Here is a 17,674-nt window from a genome sequence, read left to right as displayed (position 1 = left end):
TCTAAGTGCAGTGTGACAATAGCTTCACAAATGAGTTCGGTTTTTTGTTGCGGTTTTTTTTTTATATCTTCCATTTTATTCCCCTTCTTTTCCATTTTCTCCCAACACCACACATGCAGGTTTCAGAGGAGTCAAATTCATTAATCCACTAATGACGCTTTGGCTCTGTTGTTACTGAGAGGAGGAAACTGTGGTTTTTCTCTTCTGGGGGTGGTGCAGTGAGGAAAGATATGCTAAGTGTCAAAAATAGCGTCTGTTTGCTCTGTATGCTACCTGTAATAGTGGCCATGGCTGCAAAAGATGATCACAGGAAGTTTTTGGAAGGGATCGTAGTGGGATGTCATGATAATGTAGCAAACTCCTTCTGAAGTGTCAAGGCATAAGGGTTTCTATTTGTTAAAACTTTCACCGCATTTTCTATAGCTATGAATCAGTATCTGGTTTTTGGTAGAAAATTAATAAGGCTGAGGCTTAATATAGACCATTTGAAACTGGACCTGGGAGAAGGAATGTGGTGTTGTATTGTTCGTTTCTTCAAATGCAACATTTCTGTGATGTCCTTCCAAGCTGCTTAGTTGAGCTGTTAAAGCACCAAGAGTTTAAGCTTCCTTCGCTACCAAAGGAACTGTTGTGCGGGTCACTAGCACTGGCTTAACCATGTTTCCCAGTGTTTTGACCCCATTTTTTTTTTCCTTTTTCTGTACATTTTCTTGTTGGTGATAACCATGCTAACTAATTCTTCTGTTACTACAGACCGTCTCCCAAGCTGGACAACCTAGTGCGCTTTCTAAACCTAATTTGTATCTTGTTTGCCTTCGTGCATTTCTGAATTCTGCCATGTAGCTACTTGTACGACACCCAGAATGCAGAGAAAGGGCTGGTGCTTTCTACCTCTGATGTTGTAGAGAGCCTAATCTGATCTATAGCAAATTGCTATTCTTTCTAGTGTCTAGCAAATATTGATGTTTAATTTCGCATCTCACACACCCAGTCATTTTAAATTACTATTACTGCCTCTTGGGTTTCTCCTGCCAACGCAAAGTTTACTCTTTCTAATTATTTTCCCCCGTATATGTTAGCTTTCACATGAGTCTTGCTGTTTGTGTCCAATCTGCCTCTCGCTTGTTCCCAATGCAAGTTGTCTTCAAGCTTTGTTAATGTGCTATTAATGATACTGTCATCAAATATCAAATAATACTTAATCTAATACACTCCTTGCAGCATTCCACTGGCTGCTTCTGCATAGCTGATATATTACTGTTTGTATTAAGACTAAATGTTTAGTTTTAAATCTGCATGAGCACATCTATCAAGCAGAGATTAATTTTTAAGTAAGGCTTTATGAGAGCATTGAAGTCCCAATATACTGCACCCACTGTATTCCCATACCACTTATTCTGCAGTCCTGTAAAAAATGCAGACAAGTCTTTCTGAAAAGATTTCTTACATATTTTATATAGATATTTATATTTTTTTAAGACTATGGTCCTTATTTCTCAGGGGCCACCATTCTCAAGGATGAAGTCTGCTTCACTTAGAGCTTGAGTGCTTGAGCTATGGGAGGGTGAAATGGGTCAGACAGGCTTGTCCTGGAACCTGAGGCTGGGCCAGCCCCTTCTGTGGTTTATAGTCTGATTTAAGCCTTTGCTGTCTGTGCAGAGGCAGTGAGGTGGTATTAGTTACAGTTTTTGTCAAAGCCACTTCTGCATGACTTCAGTGAGCCAGAGAGGTTCCTGTGCTGGATCTAGCCCTGTAGTCTTTCCTTCTTCCCTTGATTCCAAATGTATTTGCCAGGTTCATTCTCTTCAGTACTAAATCATGGCTGTGGAAAAGGAGGGAAGATGGTTGTGTAGATTTGTTTGTTATTTCTTGGAATATTCCTACCTCTGTCTTTCGGAACTATGCAATTTTATGTCTGGGGAGGGGGGGGGGGAGTTGTTTGTTACCTGTGGAAATGTCTTTTTTTAAGAAAAAAAGTATTGTGCTTTTATTTTCAAAGGCTGTGCATAGCAGAGCTGGCATAAGCAGAAAATGTGTGCTTCCCACCTTCTTTATTTTATTACAAAAGCTAGACACATAAATAAAACACCAGTTGGAAGATGAGCCTACCTGAAGGGATGCAGTTCCCGAGATTAGCTTGGCTGTGCTGGGTGGTTTCATTTTATTTGTAGATTTGATTGGCACATAGTGGTTGATTCATATTTAAAAAAAAAATTAAATATACTGAAGATATTAAGTATTTTAGGTTGCTCCTTATAGTATTTTTCCTGCATTACACAGTGCACTACTCTCATTCTCCAAAAACTGTTTTAAGTGCAGGCATGAATGCCTTTTCATTTGTGCATCCTTTGGTTTTTAGGCAAGCTAGCTTGGAACCTGCTGACTTGTTTGTGTATTGCTGCTGGTATATTTATAGTGTAGGTCAGCAGCCACAATATTAATTTTCAACTAAAACAGAATCCACGTCAGTAAATAAATTGCAGAACCATGAAACTGTGGCACAAATGTAAATTTGGTGTTCTAGTTCCTAGGAAAATACTAAAATGTAAGTGCATGCTGCTGTATGCTTAACAGCTCATGTGGTATAAGAGCTATTGTATGTTGCAGTCGGGTTTAATTATGCTACTATTTTTTTCCTTCCTTGCTGGAGCAGCTTACCTGAGGGGCATATAAACCACAGGTCTTTTTCCAGGACGGTAAAACAGTGATAAATTGAGGGGAACCTGAAGGGTACATAATTTTTTGTCACCCCCCTTGGCATAGTGGTGGCCTATTTAAAACTAAATGCAATTTTAGCGTTTTATAAAATGGAGATATCTCCTTTCTGTTTGCTTTATTTTGGGATAACTGTGAGGATTATAGTTAACTAATCTTAAGGGTATATAAATCATAACTGTGCCTGTATGTGTTTCTGACTAGAAATGTTTCTTGGCAACAACCGTCAAATTAAGCTGCAGGCATAAGTCTGTTCTTTGAGAGTACTGTTGTCGTAAAATTAGAGTTTTACGATTCATGTATGAGACTTTACAGCTCATTCTACTACAGTCTGGGAAACTTTTCCCATGGTTTTGGAAAACACAGTAACTGCCTTGATTTCTAGGGAAGGAAAAAGTCTGATGTTTTCTTTTGCAGTCTTTCATCGTGGAGACATTTTGCAGCTTTTTTTGGAGTCTTTTGCCTTTTACAGCTTTATCTTGCATGATTGACAGGATACTTGCTAATGAACACAAAACATACTAATAATTTTTTTTTTTTTTACAAGAAAGCTGCCTAGAGATGTTTTGGATCAGTTGTGTATCAGTGTGGATGTGATTTCGTATATTTACTTTGGCATTCATTTAAAAAACTGGTTGGATGGAGATTGGGTAGCTCAAAGCCAGAGATGGTGGATCCTGACTGCAGAAAAAAGCAAGCTTTTGAAATGCAGAAGTATTGCAGTTGAATGCGTGTGGTGTGGGTAGGGGTAGGGCAGGGCAGGGCAGGGCAGGGCAGGGCGGGTTGCAAGACTGGCCTTAGGCATTTGGTTACATTCCAGTTAATCTTGTGACTGTGATCTATTGGCTGTGGTTGGAATGAAGAGAATAAAATACACTAAATAAATAAACTAACCTTTTCAGCGGGCATTTCCTGCAAAAGCTGTTGAAGTCGGGATGGGACAGTCTGTGATGTGCTGAAAGAGGAGTAGGGTCTAAGATAGCTGATGCCTGGCAAAGAGGAGAGACTTCGCTTTTACTGCCTTTCGCATCATGTATCAGCTTCTTCCTGCTGAATCTAACGGTGCAGTAATGGTCTCCAAGAGCAGCTCTCTTCAGAGCTTGTCTGTTGGTAGCAGATTTGTGTGACTTTCAGCTTGGTGAGCCAGTGTGACCTGTGTGTACCTGGAATGCTTTGATCCCAGTGATGAATAAATACAATTCTTCACAGGCATCATTTCAAGCATCTACTAATTATCTAATTGTTCAGTTGGCTGAAATGTGAGGATTCAGATGAAGTTAGATTTAATCTAAATAATGTGTATTATTTAGCAAAGGTTTTGGAGTAGCTCATCCTGATTAGCTCAGAATCAATACTTGCACTGTTCTTGATGATCAATTTTGTCTCTTTATAACTAGGAGAAATGGAAGAAGAGATGGAAAATCCAGAAATGGTTGATTTACCAGAGAAACAGAAGCATCAGCTACGACATCGTGAGTTGTTTCTCTCACGACAGCTGGAATCTCTGCCAGCCACACACATTAGGTAATGACTATTTTCCTCCAGTGCTTTTTATTCAAAAACCAAATGGCATTATTATTCAAGTATTCTTCAATGTGAGATTAAATTCTGTGTACAACTTCAGTAATACCATCTTGTGAATCACATGAGCATTTAAGATGTTTTTTCATAAAATGTGTTTCTCTTTTTTTAGAGGCAAATGCAGCGTTACTCTGTTAAATGAGACAGAATCCCTTAAATCATATCTGGAACGGGAGGTATGAACCATTTTGTGAATTGTCAAGCTTGAACAGTTTATTCTGGCACCATTTAGGATTGGTGGCTTTTTGCAAGTTTTCTAACAAGAAGGTGGTTCTTTCATTTCTACACGTACTGGGCATTGACATTGGGAAGCTTTAGGCTCCATACAATTTTCATTCTGATATAAAACTTTGTGGATCTACATGCCAGACCTGTTGTTTACATCCTTGTGAACAGTAAGCTGCCTCTCCTTAGGTAACGAGAGCCCTACTTGCTCATCAGCCAGGCAGTCCGAAAGTTCAAACCTGGAGGCTTATGCCCCAGACAAGACAGGCTGGGAGATGCAGTAACTGCAGAAGAGGGAGCAAGATGTATTTCTATATATTTGCTTTATCCTGAAATCTTACAGATTTATGTTAATATGGTTTAAGCTTGATCTTGCCTCAGATTTCTGAGGAGCTTAGTGCCCTATTTTTTGAGTTCACTGTTCAAAATATTTACCTGTAGTCCTTCATGTGCCACCACAGACACTTAGATTCTTGAAAAACTGCTTGTCAGTTAACTTCTGAGTCCTGCAGAAATCTACCCAATATGGGTCTTTAAAGGTACCTCAAACCAAACAATTGAAACTGAATTGTCTTGCACTGTTAATCACTATTCAGAATATAAATCTTGGGTTTTACTTTTTCAGGTATTTTGGGATTTTAAAAATTACTATTGTAATTCTTTCAAATATATTTATATACCTTTAGTTGTGGCTAGACCTCTGGCTGCCAGCTGTGTTAGACAGTCTTGGAATTTGACAATCTGGGAGCTTTACTTTGGGAGATTAGCAAAGAATTTCAGTATATTATTATTTGAATACATCTGCAAGCGTTACATTTGCATTTGAAAACATTAAAATGTTATACAAGAGAGGAAATCTTGTAATTAAAAACAGTAGGGTAATGGTCATTACCAGCCTTTAAGAAACGAGAAGAAAACAGGTCATTTTTTGCAAGGAGCATACTGTAGTCTGTCTCATAGTTGGACTTTCTTTTTAAATGCTTTTTTAGCTTTTTTAATTTATTTAAGCATAAGATTAATTTTAATTTGATACTCTAGTTTAAGAGAAATTTAAGTGAAGTACGGGAATTAAATAGTTAGGTTTCTCTTTGGAATGTGAAACCAAAAACATGGAGTCTGCTTAGGGGTGCCAAATGGCAGTGCATCAAACAATGGCCCTTGTATTCAGAAATGCTTGTAACCAGCTAGCAACCTAGAATATGCCAATTTGAAAGCAAAAGTTAATCAAACTGAGATTATTTTAGATTTACTAGTACCCAACTTCCAAGTAGTGTTCATTCTCAATTGCTCCCAACACATTTTTATTATCACTAATGTTACAGGTAGGTATGTTGAGACAGAGAAGAGAGCTGGCTTCCTTTAATCATGCAACTGCTTAGTTGCAGATGTAGGAATAGAGAGAGATTTCTTTCTTTCATCCTTTTGAACTCTCAAAATGCAAGATGAGTGATGCAGGTTATTTTTAAAACTGAGCAGGCACTTAGAGATTTCACAGAATGAGAGAGTTCCCTGAATGTGTCCTGTCACTTAGCATGGTATTTTGCTGTGGTGCAAAATAACTTGGACAGATGGTAAAAGCTCAGGAACACAAATGTGCTTGGGTGGAGGGTAAAGAGATTAAGAAAAGGAGATAGTTGTTGCCTTGTGAATTCCTAGCACTGGTTGGTATTGTTTTGAACTGTTTCTTCTTCCCTCCACCCCAGTCTTAATCTGTTCTTTGCTTTCAAAATGTTTCGGGGGTTTTCTTAATATGGCTTCTGTCAATAAAGCCTAAGCAGTTCTAGGGAATCTGTCATTTGATTTCTTACACATTATGACCACTAAAAGTAGTTTTTCAGCCCAAGGCTGTCTGCCTCAAAGGAAGTTAAACATGCAGACAGAAAATTTTAGGGAGATAGTAAGCATAGCAAAATTACATTTGTGTTATCTCTGTTTCCCGCCTTCCACCCTTTCTCTGTCATCTTCCTCAGGAAGATTACTCTGTTACATTCGGAGAGCAAGCTGAAGGGGGACCAGCACTGACTTTTTTTACTGTGCCTGGCAAAATTCGGTTTGTAGCAGGAGTGAGGAACAGGAAGGAAGAGAAAAAAAGCAACTGGAAAACCTGAATTTCCTGTAGGTACTGAATTCCCATGGAGATCAAGAGAAGGGCATAGCCAGTTATGGCAAAAGCATTAGATTTCCCTGTTCTGCAGGAAACTATTTTATATATACCATCCATTTTACTGGTCTGCTAGGATATATCCAGAGGCTTGTGTGAATTTTGCCTGTTGGGCAGATGTCTGGCATTTCTGTTCCTTTTGGTACCCCTCCTAAAAATAAAATGCTCTCTACTTAAAATAAATTTCCCCCCCTCATCCAAACTAACTTCATGAAAGTAAGTTTGCAAGCTGTAATGAACTAACCACTATTTCTGTACTGTACTTTCACTTTGACCCTGTTTTCTTTTTCCAGTTCTTCTGCAGTTTCTCAGTGGCTTTGGTTCTTGGCTATAGCTACAGGTAGCTTAGGGGCTTGGGCAGGGAAGCTCTGAGCATATGTGTCAGTCTAACACTTTGGAGACGTAGAAAGTCATAGTTTAATTTTAACTCTTGGCAGGTCATTTTAATTTTTCCAAACATGTTGGGTGTTCTCTGGGATCTGAAATTAAAAGAGAAAAGCCTTCTTTTTCTTCACTGCTGCAAACTCAACATACACAGTTTTGACAGCTAAAATGAGCATGGAGGATTTTGAAGAGCCATGTTATTTTGTTGTGAACATCACTCTTCTTGTGAAACCCTTCTGAAAAATTGTCCTTATCATGTAGTGGTGATCAAGAGTTCACACACACTTTAGAGTATACAAGGATCTGCTTTGTTCCTTAGACTATAGTTTGCATTGGCACTAAGCTGACATTTATTAATGTTTTCAGAAATCCCACTCAGTTTGCATGAGCTGAATTTCATGCTTCTATGGGGGAAGATCGTAGCGGTATTGCATTACCTTTGAGGATTAGTCTATCTTGTATTCACACTTGAGCCTCTAAACTTCCGTGTTTTTTCTGTTGAGGAGGCTCTGACTGGGCAGAAGAGCCCAGAGGCTTTTAATTCTTTTGTTGAACCTGCTTGATTTGAAACAAAACTGGACAAGATATAAAAAGATGACCTGAGACTGGTAGAAAAGATGGGTTTTATTTTGTGGAGAAAATTCGTAGTGATAATCAATAAAAGAGAAGCAATAGGGCATCTAACAGTCTAATACCATGGGTGAAAACCCCTCCACAATGAATGACTTTCCCTGGCCCAGAAAGACTGTGTTAAGAAATTGCCTATAGAATTGGCCTTCCTTGGGGCCCACTGTGTTATTATACTATGGTGTTTGGTTTGTGTATTTGCTGGGCAGTGTGCCTGAAAAGCATTAAAGTTGCACTGCATATACTTTGTCCTATAGTTAGGTATTTTGGAGCTGGAACAAATAAACACTATATTTATAACATGGAAGCTTGGAGACAAAAGCTTTCCCTATGTTTTATTTATGCAACAATACATTCTGAAAATATTACAGTATCTTGATCTTTGTGTATGTCATGGAGCAAGAGACCCAGATTTTTTTTACACAGCTATAATATAAATGAGTTTTCATATACTCTGAAGCTCCCTTCTGTCAGTAGGTTGACGTAATTTGACTCTGGTGCCTGTGGGAATAGGAATCAATTCTGTCAAAAATGTCATTCATTTGGGATGCAACTGAATCCCCCCACCCCAAACCCAACCACAGACAGTTCTTCCAGTTGACTTGGCTGGGTGTTGGAACAGCATTTTGCCAACTGTTAGGTATGACTTTTATGCTGTTATCGTGACATAACATGAGATTGTTCTTCCCTTGGAGTTCATGCTTTCATGCTGGGGAAATGGCATGTTTTCTGCTGGAGGAGATTGGTGTCAATTCCTGTCTTGGCCTTTGTGCTGTGCTGCATAGGTGATACCTTCTTATGCAGTAGCTTTCTTAGGTAGCAAAGCAGGTTTGGCTGGCTTGCTTGGGTCTTTTCTGGCTTTTTTCCTCCCTTCCATAGATGTTGATCTCTTCCCAGAAAAATGCTGATTTTTATTAAAATTGGAGCAGAAAATGTAGAGTTACCATGTTTAACACTCCTAAATTCTGTAATTGGATGCTGGATGCACTATACATGTAAAGAAAACACAGGAGACCTTACCTCTATGGCATCAGGCTTAGATTAATACATGTAATGTGCAGGGCTGGGGAACAGAACTAGTATGTATCTTTGAAGCCCTAGCCCACAGAATTTTTGTCATGTTACTGGGGAAACTCACAGTGATTCTTCCTTTTTTGGGCTTTGTACGACAGATTGGGAGACTCTCTTTTCCCTTGCCACCTCTTCATGAAGATGTACAGGTCTTGAAACTGATGGTGGTTTTGTCCTAATTTTTGTTGCATGCTGTTGACACATACAAATATAGGGAAAGGGAAAATGAGGTGAACATGAAATGAGATGTATTTAAACAGGGTGCGTGCTATTGACACAGAAATATGGGGAAAGGGAAAATGAGCCAGAAACCAGAGATGTGAAAAATGGCACATCACACATCCTGTGTTTCTGTTCAGAAACACTTCTCTTTTCTGGTGATGGTGTTGCTGTGGATGGAAGTTACGAAAGGTCTGTTATTTCGTGTCCTAGAGCTCTCTTCCTGCCCAATATCCCACAGTATACTTTGATGGAGCATCTCTGGTCTCCAGTACTATAAATTCCAGTACTAGCTACTGCTAAGTACTTATCCGTGCAGAAAAGTTTAATTACTTATACTGTGCAGTTTTAAGTAGTTAAAATTTTGGCTGTTTTCTTTCTCCACCTTGGCAGGACATTCTCATTCTGGTATGACTTCTTGCTTTAATTTTACACACCCAGGTAACAGAAGCCAAGTAGCTTTTTTAGCCTTTTTCTCATCTACTTGAACAAAAGCAACAACTTAATGTATTGCCACCTGCAGCTAATCACTGCTGCTGCCAAATCTGCTACCTCTCCCAATAAAGAGCAGAAGAAAACATGGTGATTTAAGCTTAAGGAAACATGGTGATTTAAGCTTAGATAGTGGTGGACAACAAGTTGGTCAGCAGTGCATCCCTGTGACAAGGAAAGCCAAGCACATCCTGGTCTATATTAGCAGGAATGTAGTGAGTAGATGGAGGAAAGGGATTAATTCCTCAGTTCATCACTTCTGAGACCACTTCTGGAGTGCTGTGTCCAGCTTTGGGCCTCCCAGCACGAGGGAGACATTGACATACTGGAGCAAGTCCAGCAGAGGCCATAGAGGTTGTCTGGGGCTTCATGTCTCTATAGGGTGTTTCATTGGTATGGCTGTAACACTCTGAAGTTATGCTTTAGTTTGTACCAATATTTCTGTGCAGTCACTAGCACCTAGCACTGCTGTTTTGGTGTATGGGAAAATGCACTTTTGTGTTCTGAAACAGCGGGCATTACTAAAAGTTATCTCCTGGCCCTTCTGAGCCTCATTTGTGCAAGAGGAGCTTTGTTCACTTCAGCTTCAAAGACTGTGTATTAAGGGAACAGCTGCTTTTGAGGAGAGTTGTTACACTTACGATATGGATGAAAGCGGCAGCATTTAACGTGGGGTTTTAAAACTGGTGGTTCATTTATTGTTTGTTCACCACTTTAAGATCTATATTTAGGTAATAAAACCAAACTTAAAATGTAAAAGCTAGCTAGTATGTATGGAAAGCTGAAAGTAAAAGCTAATAATACTGTTTACTTTTTTGCTCGTTTTATTTTTAGGATTTCTTCTTTTATTCACTAGTATATGATCCTCAACAAAAGACCCTACTCGCTGATAAAGGAGAGATTCGAGTCGGAAACAGATACCAGGCAGATATAACAGACTTGCTAAAAGAGGGTAATTTCCATAATATATTTAAATTGTCGAGAGGCCATGTAGAATGTGGCCACTTTTATGCGTGCGGTCTGCATAGGTGTGGGAGGTGGAGGTTTCCACTGCCAGGTCATGCGTACAATGATGGCCTGGTTTGTTGGTGGCTGAAGCTGTTGCCCACTGAATGCAATTAGTTATGTCTCAAACCACTCTCTAAGTGGGCGTTTGTCCAAATCATAAAAGTTGTTGAAACAAATTGAATTAATTGGCTCTCTCAGAACTTGCACTCTTTTTATTGAGAGATTTCAGAATTTCCATGGGAAACACAAATTTCCATCACGTCTGTAAAGCCCTTTGTGTTTTTAATCAAGCCTTGCTTCCCTATAAGAACCCCTCCCACCCCTCCCAAATTACTGCCAATTAAATGCTGTCTCCCCTCATCAATTTGCCCATTATTGCTGGGTGCCTTTTCCTCAGAGCCCTCTCCCCATCCCAAGTGTTGGCTGCCAGCTTAGACTTCTCACCTGCTGAACAGGCAGGAGGAAGAATTTGCTGGCCTGAACATGTTGTGAGGCCTCAGCCTGCCTCCACTGCGTCATGGAGCAGTAGGACCACGAGGACTCTGGCCCAAGGACAAGGGACTAGTAGCAGTAACCAGTACTAGTTACCAAACAGTAACTAACTTTAAATTTGTCTTTGCACTACCCTACAGATCCAAAAGTGGGTGGAAGAACTGGGAGGGATGGGCAATATTGGCATCTAGTTGCTCCTTTCTGAGACCCATGGAATGCATGGGGAAAGATCTGTCCATATGCTTCTCTTAAAGAGAGCAGGGGTTGTGACCCATATTGGAAGGACCTTCTCCAGACTGTATGGGCAGAGATGTGAAAGCATTGAGACGCTTCTGTCTTTGCTTAAGAGCTTTGCTGATACCGTTAGCCTCATGTTAGAACAGGCAAACAAATTGGTCAAGACTCTTGTTTAATTTGTCTATGAAACTGGTATTTATTCAGCAGCTGGGCAAGCCTCCTAGGAGAGGGTGAACTAATTTGAAAGGCATTCTCTTCCCTCAGCAGGCCAACACGGGGCTTCAGAGAAGAATAATCTCCAGATGTTTTAAAGGGATCAAAAAAAAGTCTCAGTAGCTCCTGTATTTTTCCAGGGTATTTTGGTTTGTGTAGAGTCAGGAAAATAAAAGCAAGAGGGTCTGATGCCATGATTTACTCCTTTCGAAAGCAGCTGACTCAAGTTGAACCAGCTACTCTTTGCCTGCTCAGGGCAGCTGGGAGTGTGTCTGTATTCCCTGGAACTGCTGCAAGATAAAGGAGACAGAGAGAGGAGATAGGGAGAGGGGCGGAAGCAAGACTGTCTAGCTGGGAGAAGGATGTATGCTGTTTCCCATTACATGTGTCCTTTGAAACCAGTTCTTGAACATCTGATTGCCTGATTCGGATGAGCTGTGTTGCTGTGTCTGTCAAGCTGAAATTGTCACAGACAAATAGGTGAATGAAACTTTCACAGTGGCCTGTTAAGCAATGTAACTGAGATGGGTTAGCAGTTAAATTATTGTGAGATAAAAAAAATCTGGAAAATACTTCTATTCTAAAATAGCCATACCAAGCATTTCTAATTTGTTTTTCAACCAGGTGAGGATGATGGAAGAGATCAGTCAAAACTTGAAACAAAAGTTTGGGAAGCCTTTAACCCGCTAGTAGACAAGCAGATAGACCAGTTCCTGGTGGTAGCACGGTAAGAGCATTTTACCTCTCCTTCAAATAAGTGAATGTTACTAACTTTTCCAAGCACTTTTAATGTTCTTTTTGCTATACTAGTATGAATGCTGGTTTTGGTTGCTTGATTGATTCTCTTGCTTCATTTTGAAATGATGGACATTTTGCATGCCTTCCTGGGAATTGCATGACTTTAGGAACAGCTACACGGATTTACAACTTAGTTAATCACCTTCATAAAAGAAAAGCAAATGGCATGTAAAAACTACCCTGTAATTGGTGAGGTTTTTCAAATCCGTTGGCCAGCATGCAGAAGGCTTAGTGAACTAAATTCTTGACAGTTCATTACTCTGTCCATTTTCTCCCTTTTTCAAATCCAGTGACATTTTAATATCCATTAATAGTTTGCTAAGAAGTCTGGTAAAATGTTTTTGATGGAGCGTGGATGCTTTCTAATGCCTAGATTCCAATAGGTAGGCACAATAACATAAAATCCTGCAAACTGTACAGATGGTGAAATGTGTGCTTTTATTTAAGCCCAAAGCAATCTTTGTTGATCAACTTTTCCTTTTTAAAATGTTCTCGAACTTTTTCATTGGTATACATTTATATGAACAGAAGCCTATACTAAATTTTAGGCTCTCATAGCAACTGGTGGCTGAATAATTTTGGGGGGAAAAAAAGAAGAAAGAAGAGAGGTAATACTCTCCAAAATCTGTGTCTTTTAGGTAAGTTTGTAGGACTATGTGGGAGCAAAGTGGTGTAAGTAGATGGATGGTTGGACCTTTTGATGGTTTTAGTCAGTGGAGCAAGTTATCATTGGATATGGTTAGGAAAGGGGTGTGTAAAGTTACAAGCTGCTAGTAGTATCTGGTTTGCTAGTCTTAAGAGTTCTGCTCCTTGGCCATGGTGTCTGATAGACATGGACGCTGACTCACAGACCTGCCTGCTTCAGCCAAGGGCTTTAGCCCTGGAAAGCAGAATTAAGCCCATATTTCAGATACTCTGTTAAATTGGGCCCTGGTTCTGTCAGCCTTTTGGTTCTTGTTTTTCCCTCTCTTGAGTTATCATGCTTTGAATTTCCTCCTGAACTTCCTGAGCGTGGCATTGCTGTGCCCATTGTGGAGTAAGTTCATGGGATACTCGCCAGAGAGGCAATACTAGAGTTTGTGTGAAAGAATCTGCCTGGATAGGGCCCTCCAGTTCTGATTGAAGCTGCTGGATGATGCAAGGAAGGGCGCGTTTTTATCAAACAGCAGTAAATGTGTTCAACATGCTGAATGATATAAGCTCAGGGAAATACGGGGGGGGGGCAGGGGCGGGGAGAATTGAGGTAAGTGAAGGAGGTGGTGAAATGCAATGTTTTAAGTACTCAAGATGAGAAGTGTGTATGCTCCCAAATCAATTTTTCTATGTGCTTTGAAGATAAAACTTGCCATTATTACGAACTTTGGGCAAAATTTTTAAAAATGGCTAATCTGAATTGCAGCACTTAAAAACCTTTGCATGGCTGCTTGGGCCTTGTGTGCAAGTCCAGTAATAGGGAGCCAAGAATAAAACTAGGTTGGTTAAAATGAAAAAAAAATGTTAACTGCAGTCCAGATTGAAGAAAATCTCATAGTTCAGAATCCATTAATACATTTTTTGCCTTTGGTTAAACATGTGCTTTTTGTTGTATAGACTTTTTTAAGGTTCATAAAGTTCATAGTGTTCTGGCTACACTGAAGAATCACCATAAAATGTAGGCTTTTGGAAGTTTCACTGTGCTGCTTACATGATATATTGCCGTTTCCCTTGACCTGTGCCAACAGTAAAGTCAAACTAGCTGAACTAAGTGATTTATGTGCAACAGATTAATTCTACTTGATCAGATGGACATAGGGAAATAGATGGAAGTGGGGAGAGGATAATCTCCACCAGCGATGCGGAACAGATGAAGGAGTGATGGTGAGAGCTGAGATATCTCCAGCAAAGGGTATTCCCGCTTCTTAAGGGACCCTTCTTGACAAGGCTGCAGCTTCACAGTTGCTTCTAATCAAGTGAAGTACAGGACTCTATTGAAAAGCTAAGAACTTTGTTTTCTGGGTTAATTTTCAGCAGGATTGATTCAAATTGCCACTCAGCCACACAGTGCTCTGGTGTTTGTGTCAGGAAGACCCAGCAGGAAGCGAGAGGGTAGAAGTGCCCTGGCAGATGGGGGTTTTCGTGTGGGTTAGTTTAGAGTGACCGTAGAGCTGCTTTGAGATGGGGGTTTCCACCTTGTGTAGGCTTTTGGTGGCGAAGCTGGTTTTAGTAGCTCTTTCTGGCTGATATAGCCACTTGAAGGTGCATGCTGTAATGAGAATCACTGAAAAGAGCAGTATAAAAATTGCTTCTGTCCTGAATCAGCAAAGTGATCCAGTTCATCATTAGAGATCTCTCTCTCACACACACACACACACACACACACACACACACACACACACACACACAAAATCAGTTCAGCTAAAGCTGGGGTCAGGGGAGTTGTGAAGCAGAGACAGGGGTAGTGACTGGGAGGCTGGGGAGAGGATGAAGCGTGAATTGCCGCAGAAACTTGGGGGTGGGTGAGTCTGTTTTGGATTTGGGCCAAAATTAGGTATTTGATGACAACTACTGCTTAAGCATTTACCTTTTGTCCTACTGCACTGCTTGGCACTAGTTTGTTCCTCTGTGCTCTCAACTAGTTTGGGGAAGTGATCTGAGTGGAGAACAACAAAAAAAACCACCACCTTTTTTTGTTGTCGTAGTTGCTCAGAGGAGTTCAGCTCCAGTTCACTGTGCAGGAGCACAAGCGTTTCACCCATATGGTGTAGCAAGCAGTGAGGGGAGTAGGAATTGCTGGAACCAATGTTCCTGTTAAAGGTTTCTCTGACTAATTTCTTTCGGACTAGAACAAGGAGTATGGGGATTGTGGCCTCAGATGCAAGAATGGCTGGCATTGGGAAGTATTTGAGAATTGCTGTATTTTTATGCAGGCTATATAATATATATGTATTATACAATATTAAGTTGTGAAATAAAAATTGGTTTTAATTTTACTGAAACTTTTAGAAAAATGCTTGTGTTACTGCATTTTCTTCTGTCCAGTCTTGGCATCTGTCTCTGTACTTTGGACAATGCAGCACTACTCTTGCCATTGTGGAAGAGACTTTTGCCATTCATAAAGCTTGCTTGTGCTCAGTTTCTGTTTAAGTCTGTTGAGAGATAAGGGATAAGAGAGTAGTTCGAAACTCCCCATTTGTGATCCTTGAGTCTTTCACTGTTTCCCCTCCTATGCCTAAGCCTCTTTGGTCGTATGAACTAAGCAGAGTAAAGCGTTCATAATAACAAACCACATCTGAAGAGAATGGTCTCTGGCTCGGAACTAGCGCCAAACCATGTAATCTTGTTACTGAGAAATGAAGTCTGCTGATCTCAGAAAGTGTTGGTTGGGTGTTTATATTTATGCTTGTTTTGCATGCAAAGTTAATGCTCTGTTTAATTTATTTCAGGTCTGTTGGTACGTTTGCCCGAGCACTAGATTGCAGTAGTTCTGTCAGACAGCCAAGTTTGCACATGAGTGCTGCAGCAGCCTCTAGGGACATCACGCTGGTAAGATTTTTAAGAGGACCTTAAGTTTTTGAGAGATGCAAAATATTCACCTCAGCAATAACAGTTGGCAAAGAGAGAGGGGCAGATGGGTTGTAATTGTGGCCTGCTGTGAAACAGATCCTGCCTTTGTAAAGGAACCCTTTATTTACATATGAAGTAACTTTTTCTGGCCTTGTGCCTCCTATGATCCATCACGGATAATTCTATGAGATAATGTTTTTTGTTTTGTTTTATTAAAATGTTTTGATGACATGCTTCACAGCCCATCTCTTGCATGGGCTTAGTAGCTGTCTTGAGAAGAATGCAAATGATTATCTGCCTGTCTGCAATGTTATAATGCCAGAATGCCACTCCTCATCACTTCCCCAACACCAGACTGTCACTGGCATCCTTGGGCAATATCATCTGGGGCAAAAGTTTGTGGTCAGATAAGAAATTTCAGTCGATCCAGTTCTTCTCTTTGATGAGCTCCATTTTGGAGTACCTGAGGAGTGGTGACATTGTTAATACTTTATAATCATAAATGATTCTGAGTAGATAGAGGAAAGGGAAAACTTGAACTTCTTTGCTAGCGAAAGTTTAATGAATATTTGAATAAAACTTATGAAGTCTCCAGAGAACTGTTATCAAAGCCTCACCTCATAACTGGAATAATGTGAAATCATATATAGAACAAATTCTGGGATAGAACACTGCAGATTAATTATGCACGTGCACAAAACGTATGATGAAAGGCAAATAATGTCCTGATTAAAACTACAGAAATCAGGAAACAAAGCCAAGCTTTCATTTACTAATACCACTTCCTCCCTCACAACGTGTTCTCAACCCTTGTAAATCACAAGTTGTAGACAGTCATAACTCAGCTTTCTGAGGAGTAATTGCTGCTGGGAGTAATTCTTTTTTCCTACTCAGCTATGATGTGTGGCTTGACTTGAATCGTTTTGGGGATTTCTCGCCTTTGGGGGGACAGCATGCATGTGTTGCTGCTCTTAAATATTTTTCTTATATGCAATTTTTGTGGATTATTTGACAAAGAAAGTGCCTGGCTAAGCTTATTAGAAAATATACCCTTGGACCTCTGTCTTCATGCCCCATCTGTGGAGGGTACCTAACAGGGCTGCTCAGTCGTGGGGTGAGTGGGTCTCTATCCTGTGCATTTTCTTAACAGTAGTACTACAGTGATGGTGCTGGTGAGTAGCTAAGTAGGAATTATCATACGGAAGGGCTCACATTCCACAAACCCCACTATTGTTAGTGAATGTTACACTTGTACGCTGACAATTACAGTGGGTCTGAGGTTGGAACAAGTTTTTACTGACTTTGTGTTAGGTATAGAATACTGCAGCCACAAATCTTGGTGCAGAATTTTTGTTATTAAGTTATTAAGTGTTTCACTGTTAAGCATTTTTTCCCCCTAGATGCTTGTCCTTACATTTATCTTTCTCTTTTACAACCATGTAGTTCCATGCTATGGACACTTTGCACAAAAATGTCTATGACATTTCCAAGGCAATCTCTGCACTTGTGCCACAAGGTGGGCCAGTCCTGTGCAGAGATGAGATGGAGGAGTGGTCTGCTTCAGAGGCAAACCTCTTTGAGGAAGCACTAGAAAAATATGGAAAAGATTTCACTGACATTCAGCAAGATTTTGTAAGTATATAAAATGAGGGCCTACATGGTGACCAGTTCTGATCAGTGACAGAGCTGGTTTACAGCTTGTCTAAACTGTGGTGTTTTTCTTCGTGTTGAAGAGGAGGGCTTTGAACTGGAGCCTGTGTCTTGCTGTAAATTGGGGAAGGGCAGACCTCATACTGATGACAGCCTGTTGTACAGTCAGAATTTCAAATCACAGATGATAGCTTTTCCTTTAGAGACATTAATTTAAAATCATCTGCTCCACTACAGCTGAGGGAGTATTTAGGAGAG

The 17,674-nt window shown here is 40.2% G+C and overlaps 1 protein-coding gene across 12 annotated transcripts in view; it reads left to right on the top strand.

The window, feature by feature from the left end:
* The window catches only part of MTA1 (metastasis associated 1), an 88,044-nt gene that overhangs the window by 27,330 nt on the left and 43,040 nt on the right, over window positions 1-17,674 (top strand). For all 12 annotated transcript variants that reach the window (XM_041127684.1, XM_030032632.2, XM_041127676.1 and 9 more), the window contains 6 exons: window positions 4,113-4,239; window positions 4,409-4,472; window positions 10,310-10,427; window positions 12,050-12,152; window positions 15,646-15,745; window positions 17,210-17,398. In XM_041127684.1, coding sequence (XP_040983618.1) covers window positions 4,118-4,239; window positions 4,409-4,472; window positions 10,310-10,427; window positions 12,050-12,152; window positions 15,646-15,745; window positions 17,210-17,398 — 696 coding nt within the window. In that variant the 5' untranslated portion in view covers window positions 4,113-4,117. The remainder of the gene's footprint in view (window positions 1-4,112; window positions 4,240-4,408; window positions 4,473-10,309; window positions 10,428-12,049; window positions 12,153-15,645; window positions 15,746-17,209; window positions 17,399-17,674) is intronic.

The sequence above is a fragment of the Aquila chrysaetos genome, chromosome 12 (genome assembly GCF_900496995.4).
Source record: "Aquila chrysaetos chrysaetos chromosome 12, bAquChr1.4, whole genome shotgun sequence".
Taxonomy (NCBI): domain Eukaryota; kingdom Metazoa; phylum Chordata; class Aves; order Accipitriformes; family Accipitridae; genus Aquila; species Aquila chrysaetos.
The sequence above is the reverse complement of the archived record's forward strand: the minus strand, read 5'-3'. Positions and strand labels throughout refer to the sequence as shown.